The sequence below is a fragment of the Acanthopagrus latus genome, chromosome 24 (genome assembly GCF_904848185.1).
Source record: "Acanthopagrus latus isolate v.2019 chromosome 24, fAcaLat1.1, whole genome shotgun sequence".
NCBI classification, from domain to species: domain Eukaryota; kingdom Metazoa; phylum Chordata; class Actinopteri; order Spariformes; family Sparidae; genus Acanthopagrus; species Acanthopagrus latus.
Window position 1 is genome coordinate 9,805,601 of NC_051062.1, and position 12,047 is coordinate 9,817,647.

The 12,047-nt window shown below is 42.2% G+C and overlaps 1 protein-coding gene across 8 annotated transcripts in view; it reads right to left on the reverse strand.

The window, feature by feature from the left end:
* The window catches only part of LOC119015499 (neural cell adhesion molecule 2-like), a 499,946-nt gene that overhangs the window by 54,256 nt on the left and 433,643 nt on the right, over positions 1–12,047 (reverse strand). For 7 of the 8 annotated variants that reach the window (XM_037091542.1, XM_037091541.1, XM_037091536.1 and 4 more), the window contains one exon: positions 5,678–5,885. In XM_037091542.1, coding sequence (XP_036947437.1) covers positions 5,678–5,885 — 208 coding nt within the window. The remainder of the gene's footprint in view (positions 1–5,677; positions 5,886–12,047) is intronic. The other variant, XM_037091540.1, reaches the window with a different exon arrangement.

Sequence of the window (12,047 nt, forward strand, 5' to 3'; positions counted from 1 at the left end):
AATCTGAAACTTAAGTGCTCTCAACATGTCAACAACACAAACTGTCTCGTCTCTGGAAAGTCTGCATGATTGAGTCTCTGGATCCCTTTACTAATGTATATTTCTATTGTTGTGTCGACTTTTGTTTACCAGCATGACATTTTTGCATAATTAATACAATTTAGCAGAAAACATTACAGCAGTAATTACAGTACAAGACATCAAATCATGGATCACTGATGGGAGCAGAAAAATCAATCAGTTCTAATTAATTTGCTGTGGCATTCAATAAATTTTTAGCAACACAACATCCTTAAAACTACATGTTAATTGTACACGTGAAAATTAGCTTCCTCTTGCTGCGACAGGAACCAATTTCCAGCAATTTTATAGTAATATTCTGTATAAAACAAACAAAACAAGATCTAAATACTAAATAATAACTGTCAAAAGACTGGCTTTATAATACAGGAGGGACTTGTTGTGTTGTGTTGTTCTAATTTGCCATTTATAAGCTTGTAATGACTGGATTTCTCAACTGAATTAATTTGTATTTTCTACACTTTGCACACGAATTCCTCACTTATTTTGGATATACCTTAAGAAACCTTTGTGGAAATATTTCTGTCTTAACTTCAATGCTTGCTAGACTGTGAGCTAACATATTGGTTATCTATTACTGCTGATTTAACACTGAACAGAGCAAAACATCTATCCTGGTACCACATCAAACAGGTTTATATAGCTAGGTAGCTAAACATGAAGCTACATAGCCATTGCCTGCTAACTTTAGCTGATGCTAGCCAAGGCTAGCCAGCGAGACAGTTAGCCTACTTCTTTGCGGTGTTTGCTTTTTGCCAAATGGGTTAGCTGCTGAACCAATCTCTTTTTGTGTCACTTTATTCTCAATATTTTTTATATCTTAACGACAAGGCTAGCTTGCTAACATAGCATTGCTTAAGTTTCATTAGCAGTTTAAGACATCCGTCCTGTTACAACACCCAACATTTTGGAGCAGCCTTCACAAGTTAATTTCACTAGTTAGCAAGTTAACTAGCTTCCACTTGGAAAATTGAGGCTATCTAGCTTAGCTTGTTAACACTAAACCACTTGTTACGTTCCGTTCATATACTTAAACACTTCTCTTCTGTGTTCATCCAACAGAATACAAAAAAGGGCTAGTTAGCATTAGCTGTGTCATGGAGTAACACATGGAGTTATGCTAAAAGAGCACTCTACAATCACAGACGAGACCAGGCAACGGCTAATGTGGGACGCAGCTACTGAATTTCTGTTGCAGCTGTAATCTAACTGATTTCATGAACAATTTTTTAGTTGTTCTCCCACACAGATGCACCAAGTATTACATTGCTGCACTGTCAGTCAGAGCTGGAAAATACCAACTCCCTGAACACTAACTCAGTTTAGACAGTAGACAGATGACTGGAGTGATTCTGGAGGCTGCAGCTTTCTTCATCTCACTGAGACAACTGTTGCTGAAAAAAATCTTTCTCTCTTTCACACATTGTTAGTGGACAGACAGTGATCCAGCAGTGCCTGCTGTCTAAGCCCACCAAAACTCTAAATAAAATTACCAAATTGCAACTCAAAGAACAGATCTTTGTTCTGACACTGTTGTAGAAAAGCTTCTTTATCTTTCCAATCGCTGCAGGATAAAGAAACCTCCACTATAATCTGGCATTCTGTTTCATATTTCCTGCCAGGAGTCAAAACAGTGTGAAGACACTTGGAAGTCTGGCCTGGTGCGCGTCAAATCTGTCACTGAGGATCTCTTCTAAACCCTGAAGTCTGCTCACTGACGTCAGCACAAACCTCTCCCGCATCACCTAAACACATAAACTGTCACCATGCCATGATACAGTATCTTATTGTGGCTTTATTAGATTTAGGTATTGAAAGAAACCAGACAGAAAAATGTGATTTGCTGCAAAAAGGCAAGTGACGCCGTTGAGTATGAGCGCAGAACTTTTTCCAATAATAGCAAATTGAATTCTGCTTTTATGTCGGGACTAAACTTTCGTATGACGCCATCCTCAGGTGCTTGCTAGGAAGCCACACAGGCACACAAAAGTTTTCCCAGGTCACTGGCTGATAGAATGGAAACAGATTTGCCAACGTGACTATCAAGAGCAGTGAATATGAAACGCCCACTGACAGACAACTTGTTAAGACTGCGACACCATTTCTACACCAAAATAACAGCACAAGCTGTCGGCAGGTTTTTAAATGAGAGTGAAGTCGCTAAAAATAAGCGACTGACTCCTTTTCCCTGCTTTTTGTTCTGGTGTATCACGTTAGTGCCACAAATGGTCCAGAAATGAGGGAATAGCTTGTTTATTTGTTGGATTTTCCGAGTTTTAAATGCTTGTACATGTGCAATTTAAAAAATGTAGTTATGTAGCACTCAGTGTTAGTCCAATATATCACTATTTATCCACTGTACAGATAGTTCCAGTCCATTCCCATCTGTCCACTGACATCTCAGCAGACTGTCAAGAACCTACACTTAACACTCCCAAACTAGATCAACTCCCGAAGTCAACGGGGCCACTTCAAAACACCTCACAGGCTTTTAACTTTTCCTGAGGCGAGTACAGAGCCCAAGCGAGCCCCAGCTGATCTTGGCACAGCTCGACAGATTCCTAACAGAAAGACACCATCGCATCCTCCATCATCTGCTGGTCCGCTGGTCCAGCTCTGCCTTTTGAGTTAAAGCCGCACCCCTGAGAGGGCACTTGGCCGCTGGCCGCTCCCCGCCAGGCTCCAGCATCACATGGAGGTGAGAAAACAGACAGTAAAGGCTGTCTGCCACCCTGATGATTAAGAAAAAAAATCCACGCCCCCTGAGCACAAACCCCCTCTGATCTGCGCCACTTATCACCGTCCTAATTTAAAGTTCACCTCATGCTATTTATCACTGTGTAGACTCCTATCGATATCATTGATATTGCTGTGCAGAGTTTGCTGGTCTTTATAACTTATTACCCCGCAGCACCCTTTGGACTCGCACTATTGACATCTTGCAAACTTGGTAGGAGTGTCTGAGCTCTGCATTATCTCAAGCATTTTTCCATTATGTTCGCCTCAGCTCAGTGGTGTGACTGCATTATTTCATTCTTTCCACACCAGCTGGAGAAAAAAATTCCATTTTTATACAACCAGACTCATGTGTCTTGTTATATGGCCATCACTCCTGTCTGAGTGATGAAATAGTTTCTCTGCAGAAAAATCTGGAGATGCAGGGACAGCCGGTGCACCAGGACACAAACAGGAAGGTATGATGGCTGATATGATTGTCTTGGCTAAATATCAGCCACACATCAACTCGCATAAACAGTCCACATATTTGTGTATGTGTATATATCTGTATCTGTGTACCATGGAAACTGCAGAAGTAAATCAGATATTTTGAGGCGCATCACAGGTTGCATATGTCTATACGTGAATACAAATGTCTTTATGTTATAACCTCTGCAATGGACGTGTTTCACCTGTGACTGTTTGGTTGGTTTGTGAGCAGGATTACACAAAAAGCACAGAAGAGATGTCCATGAAACTTAGATGGAGGACGGGTCGTTGCCCCTGAACTGGTGTGAATACTTGGCACAGATCTTGTTGAAAAAAAAAAAAAAAAAAAATGAATCAGGCTTATTTATGTGGCTGGTACCTCGGAGTGAGTACACCGACAGTGACAGCCTTGGCAGGGGTACAGAATGTGCTCTGCTGAGTGCCCTTCTCGTTTTTATATGCCGCCACTTGAAAACATCTTGAGGAGGGCATGGCATAAATTTCCACATCCATGCTGATGACACACGGCTTTATATCAGCATGTCTCCTGATGACTCAGGGCCAAGAGATGCCCTATTAAACTGTATTTTAGACATCTTTAGCCCCTACTGCATTGATTTCGAGGTTCATGTTGAGATTTGTCTCTTGTTCTCGGCTCACTTTAATGCTCGAAGTCATTTTGAAACGGCGTCCAAGCACCTATATCTCAACAACAAAGTCATAAGAGAAAACACTGGATACGATATATAAATGATGGATAATACAACCCACATTGTAAAAGAAACATAGAGCAACACCACCTCTGCCTTTCACGACCATTTTACACCATTCTGCCGCAATTTATATGAAGCGCATTGCTGTACTGTACATCTGTGAGCCTGCTTTGTATTTGTGACGTGACTGTAACAAACCACCTACTCCAGTACGGCCGTGAAGACATCGTAGCAGCATCACAGAGCTCCATGCGGCCTGTAAATATCTGCGCGAGCTGCTGCTACAGTGTCTGCTCCAACATAAAGTGGAGGAACATTCTGCATGCTGTCTAGGCAGGCAGTCACTCAGCCCCTCCAGCGCTGTGAGCTTAGTGATTCAGCAAAAGTCACCCCCCCCTCCTCTTCTTCTTCTTCCTCTCCTTCTCGGTGCCCTCTCGCTGCATCCCAGACACTGGGCTGGCACACTGACAGTTCTAAACCCAAAAATGGCACCGCTGAGGCCAATGAATCACACTCTGTGGGTGCCGTCTCACAATAGCCTGGTTTGGCTGGCACCCTGCATTAAATAGTACTGGGATTAAATCTGAAAATCGATTGTAGTATGAATTTCATGGGGGTGGGCTTTTTTTTTTTTTTTTTTTTTAAATTGCATGCAGTCTGATGACGAGAGGGAAAGAAGCAAAGTTTACTCGTCTGACACGTACATGCGGTGATACGACTACTTGGCATGCGTGAGACACAAACACAGAGATGTTTAGATTGCACACATGCACGTCATGAATGTACACACGCACGACACATGCAAGAAGAAGTACGTCAAAAGGTGGACTCACAGCACACTGCATGAAACGCACTGATGTTAGCGAAGAAGACAAAATCAGAGACATACTGTGGCTGAAAGGGTGGTTGGGCGGCTGTTGTAGGTGTACCTACAGTGAACGGGTAAACATAAGTCTCCTTTTTTTCTCATTCCTTTTTTTCTCGCATTCACAGTCAATAAGAGCAGGTGTGGCTGCACTGTTCATGTCTACTCGAGGTGAGACTTAAAAAAACAGGGAAGACAAAATGTGTCACAGCAGAATCCTCGACAAAATTTGAACATTAAAGGGTCACTGTAAGGTTTTGGAGAAGAAATTCAAACTCAGAACACTGTTTGTGGCTAGAAAGGTGGCAGGGTCCACCAAATATAAACAAAGTTATCCAGTTATCGTGAAAAAAAAAGAGTATCATCAGCTCATTATTTGAGTTTGATTTTCTTCTCTGAAACTACCCACTGCCCCTTTAAATCGTTACAGGTTCAAATTCTTGACAAATTTGGAACTTTTGGACTTTTCCAACAAACATGATGGTATTTTTTCCATCTGTCTGAAGCTGATTATGCAACATTTTAAAACAAAATTCCTGAACATCTTTTGTAAATGCTTGTATTCATCCCTTGAGGTCTTTGAGCGCATTGTTGCACAAATTACATAGCAAAAAAAAAAAAAAAACAGTAGTTGCCAGAATGACCCAATTCAGCTCACAAGCATCAAGATACACCCACAGCAGATGCTCCCTCTGCAAGCATGAATGACCCGGTGACTGGCAAACACCGATACAACTGTTCTCATCGAAAACCTCTGATTGAAGGAGTTAGAGCGCCTGAAGAGAAAAAACATATAAACAGAACAACTTACAGGTAGGCGGCCTTGCCCTCCTCGATTTCTTTGCCCTTGCCGCTGGTGGCTGTTTTCTTGCTGCAGAGCGTGCGCGTGATGCACATCAGCAGGCCGCAGTGGCGCAGGAAGAAGCAGCTGACGTCCACCAGCACGAGGAGGAGCAGCAGCGCCCCCAGGCCGAGGCCCACCACCGCGCCCAGCCCCAGGCCGCTGAACAGGGATTCTGCTAAGGCAGTGAAACACACACAGACACACAGGACAGAGGGGGGAAAAAACACTGTTAGCAATTTTGGTTCATACTCTTCTTCTCAAAGAGGTCAGGGGTCAGCTGGAGAGCGGCACTGACGCAGCAGGTGGGTGTTTACAGGCTCGCTCAAGGACGTGAGCTCGGGCTGGACGCCTGCTGGGAAGAGGCCGTGACCTCAGCCTCCTCGCTACGCCTGCTAAGTCTATACACAGAGGGTGTAGAGGTACAGTAAAATGTAGAGCTACACCCCGAATAACTTTTACTCGAAGGTGAATGAATTCCCTCCAGGGCCAGCTGGACGGTTTCCAACTCGAAGATAAGTCCCAATCCACAGCACTCCACTCAACTCAACCCCCAGCGCAGGATCTCGATTATTAGCCTGACTGCACCAGAATCTCCTTCAGAACCGATCAGTTCCAGCCTTGCAAACTTTTTTGGAAACATAGTCAACAAGAGAAGTTTAAGACTCAGAGACCAACAGTGCTTCCCAAACAGATGGAGAAGGATTAACTAAGGACGCTTTGCAGCTTCCGACCTGTTTTCACAAAACCGATTCACATCTCCTCCTCCTGTTTCTGCCCTCAGGCCTCTTTCCTGTCATGTGCCGAGCATCGACACCTCTGCTTCCACAGGTGCAGAAGTCAGCGTGTACACAATGTACCACACCGCAGCTCAAGGTACTGTAGCGAGCGGCGGCAGCATACTGATGCTGCAGAGCTCCCACGTCCACTGGGTGCCTCTTATTTTGTAGCTCCCAGCGCTAAACAGATTCACGTGGGAGGGAAAGCAGGAGTTTTCCAAGCTGAGAGTTGAAAAGACTTTTCTCCCAGATTGGTCAGCGCCGTGCGCTACGAAACGCACAGCGCTCTTGGGAAACTAGCAGCGGGGCCTGCTCCCAATTGAAAGTAATGAGAAAATGAAGGCAGAGCAGCACAGAGAGGCTCCCAGTGGGCACGGCTGAGTAGAGTCGTGCCCTTAAGTGATCCTGGGGTCGAGCAAACTGAACATCCACTGTAGGATCGTTGTTGACAGCTGGAGGTCAGGCCTTGCCAGGAGTAATCAGCGGTGGAAGAGTGAGAGCGAATGAACTTTCCTACTTAAGAATGCTCTCACACGGGTCTTCGGTAGCCTGCGAGTTAACAACGGGGATCAGACATTAATATGAGGGTGGAAATAAAAAATCGTCTTCGGGGAGCTGCCAGAGCCTCTCTCTCTCCGGAGTGGCAAAAACATAAAGCGAGCATGAGCTGAATGCAGTCTCCAGTCTTGTTTTTACACATTCCCACCCACATACTGTATATCTGAGAGTACTTTGGTAGATTTTACAGTACATCTATTCACCTTGTGTGGCTGGATCAGTGTGTTGAAACCATTAAATGTTCCTGTTTCTCGTTTCGCGACGAGACAAAAAAAAAAAAATCTAAAAATAACCAATCAAACACTACATGTAAATTAGATTCGGTGCCACTTAAACCAGCTCTGACTCTCGGATATGATACTCCAAAGAGTTAGAGAGCCGTTCAGAAGGGACCGGCATCACGACTATGATCAAAAGGCTTCAGGAAAAGCGGCCATTTGAAGATTTACACACAAAGAGGTTCCTTGTTAAAACGCTAAGGGGATAGTCCTGTGATTTAACTAGAGCAGTTCCGTAAAGACTTGCCAGAGAGAGACTCAAAGGAACATCCAAGAGTGACATCTCAGTCATAATCGAGTCACTTCCACGTAGATAGAAAGTTTCGTACTCCGCAAAACATTTCTGGAGCCTCACAACAAAACGGAATTCTCCTAAACAACTGAAGTAGACGGGGACATGTTTTAAAGAAAATAATTAAAACAAATTTAATATCTCCATGCATGAGTTCCCAAATTGATCTGAAAAGACGTAACAGATATATTTAGAATGCAAAGGAAAGGTTCTTCAATGCCTTCTTTCTTCGCAAACAGTTCACTGGACCATCCCTCATCCCTTTGACCTCAGGACTCTTTCCATTGAGTTCAAGGAAAAGTGTTTATGAAAAGACATAAAAGTGATTTTTTTTGGCTCATGGATCGCATTCCATATTTATCAGTAGTTTCTTTTTCTTTTAAAAAATACAAACTTTAAGCTGATCATACCATCTCACAGGTCAGTCTATTGGTATCGGACGTTTTCTGCTTTGGCTGTCTAATCCAGCACATTGGATTGAGACTGTGAATATGACACAGCGAGGCTGCCGTTTCACAACATCCTCAGATTAAAGCCAAGAGTCAGCACTTTTAACCTCAGTGTCATCCTTTCAAATCCAGTGTGCTGCAGGAGCACTGAGCCAGAACGACGAAAAGTGTGCGAATTTCCAAAACACCCGTGCTGGCTGTCGCAACCCAAATGACTCTGGTGTCGGTGACTTTGTTCTTGACTTAGAGCTGGGACTGCAGACAGCGGAGGCTGGCAGCGAGTCAAAGCAGGAGGAGACAAACAGAAAGCCAGAGCGGGAGCGAGAACCTCGTAGCAAAAAGGAACTCTAATTAAAACACTTTGCGTTTTCGTGAATCCAGGGGTATGGGGTTTGAAACTTGCAGGCTGGATCAATATTTTCTCACCGCCACAGGCTACTGTTTTCTATCTCACCTTCTGAAAGTTTATCTGAGTTAATTTGGCTGCTGACGCCACACATTCAGAGGTGGTAAACAACACCTCTCCAGCTCCCCCGAAGCATCCACATATTCCAGGAGACAAAGAGAATACTAATCCATTCGTTAAGCCACACTCCGCGTTTCTCCATCACAACACCGCGATGCCCTTAAGCTCTCACAACAGTGTTTACATTTTTACATCGCACAAAGCCGCGGTCTGTTTCATTTATTTATGACGCTGCAAATAACAGACGCCTGTAATGATTTTAAGGCAGAATCAATGCATCATGGACGAAAATGACTCACCAGACAGAGAGCGAACCCCACTAAGATCGAGGTTTTGACCCTGGGGTAATCAAATGTGCACTCACTCCCTAATTGAAACTATTTTTTATTTGAGGGAAAGCATTTCTTTTCACTGAGGAAGATTTTATTAGAGCATCATTTTCTTTTTTTTTCAAGGGATGCCAGCAAAAGCTCTTCAGCCTGAGAGACTGAAATCCTGAGACATCAGACTTTGATCCGATAAGTAGTATTACTCTAAAGTGCTTAGCAGCATCTTGACAGTTTGAGGTTGGATTGATACATTAAACGTTTGTTTACTTGTGGCCCTTTTATTGCCAGACGTTTTTTGACATTTATTCACAAGTTTCTAAATAATAATAATAATAAAAAAAACACTGTATGAGCTATACTAATGTACATTAAAATACAACCGGTGCCTGATGGGCTGAAGGACCAGACACTGCACAACATGTCCAGTATAGGCGGCAGCTGTCAGATGGCCCAAAGATCCAAAACAGCATCAACAAGAGCCTTTTATATCATTTATACTACTACCATTTCACAAAATACATTAATACATTCAGAAACCTTAACAGCAAAACTGACAACATGTGACATTTCTGTGCTGTCTGACACGTTCCATTTCCTCAACTGTTATGTTTTTCTCAAATGCTGTTGTGTTTACTTTTTCATTAATGTGTTTTCTAAAATGATGCATTTTTTGTGGTTTCAATCAATCAATCTTTATTTACATGGCGCTTTTCATACAGAAAAAAGTACCTCAAAGTGCCTCACAGAAATAAACAAACAACAGCAGAAAAATAGAGACAGCAAAATAAAGTCAGGAGAAGAAAATTAAAAGAACCCAACCCTCCCACCCCCTCAGACATGGACAGAGACATACACACTCATACACACCCATACAGTAGCCGTCACTGTTTGAACAACACAACCTCCTACCTACCATTACCTTCCAAAATGACACATAGCAACATGACTGTTGCAGCGTACCTGTGACAGGCTATCAGAAAATTCATCATACCGTTGCAATTTGATTAGGTTTAGGCAAGACAGTTACTCGTCTACTCGGCTTAGAAAAACATCCTGGTTTGGGTTAAAATAACAAGTTTACTGCATTAATTAATTAATATTCACAAAAATCATTTTTCAACACCAGGGTCTTTAAAATCTAGAGTGAAGGATGGATTGAGGAGTATTTCAGCCTAAAGAAAGTAGCTGCTCTGTAGACTAGTGATATAGAAGCAGACACTTCTGTGTCTTTTGCCAGACAGCAGCAGGGTGAGGACATTTTTCGACTTTCTATCTGCAATTTCTGATGTCTTACAACTTCTACAGTTACCGGTGATATGTCTAAATCAGGGGTCACCAACCTTTTTGAAACTGAGAGCTACTTCACGGGTAATGAGTCATACGAAGGGCTACCAGTTTGATACACTCTTCTGAAATAACAAATTTGCTCAGTTTGCCTTCAGTTGTATATGATTATTAATGATAAATGATACTCAACATTATGATAATAATGTGAAGATATTGATCACGTCAATAATTTCTCACAATAATTATCAACAGTGACTTAACAATGTGGGAAATAGATAATATCAATTTTCAATTTTCATTTTTAGAACATTCCTGAGGGTTACTCATGTGGTCCTTGGGGGCGACCTGGTGCCCGCAGGCACCGCGTTGGTGACCCCTGGTCTGAACGAACGGCAACCCCTTAACTCTCACCAAGACTCTTCTCTTTTATCAGACAATCGTCTGATAAGAAATCGTGTTCATCAAAGAACAGTGAATGATCATTGACATTAGATTGTTTGTCAAAGTGCAGACACTATATTACTAATGTCAGGCTTAATCCATAAAAAAATAAAATGTAGGCAACAAAGGATGAAGGCAGGAAAAAGACAAGTACCGGAAGTGGAAAAGTAAAACATGACACATAAGGATATAATGTACAAAATAAAACAGGAAGTTACTAAACCAAAATCCCAGAGCATGACAATAAGCTGAACCACACACATATTGCTAAGAATGGCTCTACTGCGAGGCTGGATCGAAAGAAATTGGATTATGGACTGTAAAGTTACAGATTTACTTTAAACTTTATTTTACTTTGAACATTGCAGCACATTTCTTTACACAATATTCTTTTCAGGCAATCAGGCAAGAGCAGCATTTCTTCAAATTCAAAATCTGCTGCTGTTTCTGAAGGAACAGAATCCAAGTTTGTCTGTTGGGTGCCTTTATGACTTTGTGAACGCATAACTATACACATCGAGATTGTACAAGTAAAGAATTTGGAAGTGTTAAAAGAAAACACTCCAACGTTGTCTTTAGTGCAGCCTGAAATTTATTTGCGCAACTTTATCCTGCGAGCCAGAAACAAGACGCCTTCCTCCGTGAAACAGCTCAGATCTCTGCGTGAGGAATTAAAGCGTGACAAGCGGCTTAATTTTAAATCTAATAAACAGATGAAACAAAGCCATGGAAGTTTTCAAGTGAGCTGCCAAGGTGCCTTCCAACTACTAACACCATCAACAGAAACATAACAATAAGAGGAAAACAAGACGAAATTATGTGTGTAATAAATTGACGCAAACAGAAGAAAACATTACATTTGCTCGATATGATGACAATTTTTGGGGATTCTTTCATATGAACTATAAATTCATGTGGTCACCAATGGCTACAGTCGATATATAATGTCAGAGTAAAGAGAAGTAATGGGGTCATTTCTGTAAGGAGGGTCTCTGAGAGGGTCTCTCAGAAAATGGAGGGCAACGCTGCTCTCATCTTGCTACTGAATGATCACCTGCACTCACACTGATGCACGAGCTAACAGCTGCCGTGAAAACCATCCCGCTGTAATGACCCACAGGTCAGAGTGACATACAGCCTGCAGGGGCTAAAGGGCTAAAGCTGCACATTAGAGGTAAACACCACTGTCCTGGTCAGGAGAGGGAATCTACTTCTTTCTTCTTCCTTTTTTAATTCCAAGAGCCATCTAAATTATTGATTTATTTAAAGGCATGTTTTATTCTAAAATTTAATTATTTTACTTATGAACATTGGTATAATTCTATGAGTAAGCTAATACGACATGAGCTAATGGCAGCTACAGTTAGCAGAAGCTAGTGGTCAGTTCTCACATGCTGCACCTTTAATGTGTATATATTTAATAGCCCTCTAAGTACATTGAATGAAGACTTAAGTGCTTAC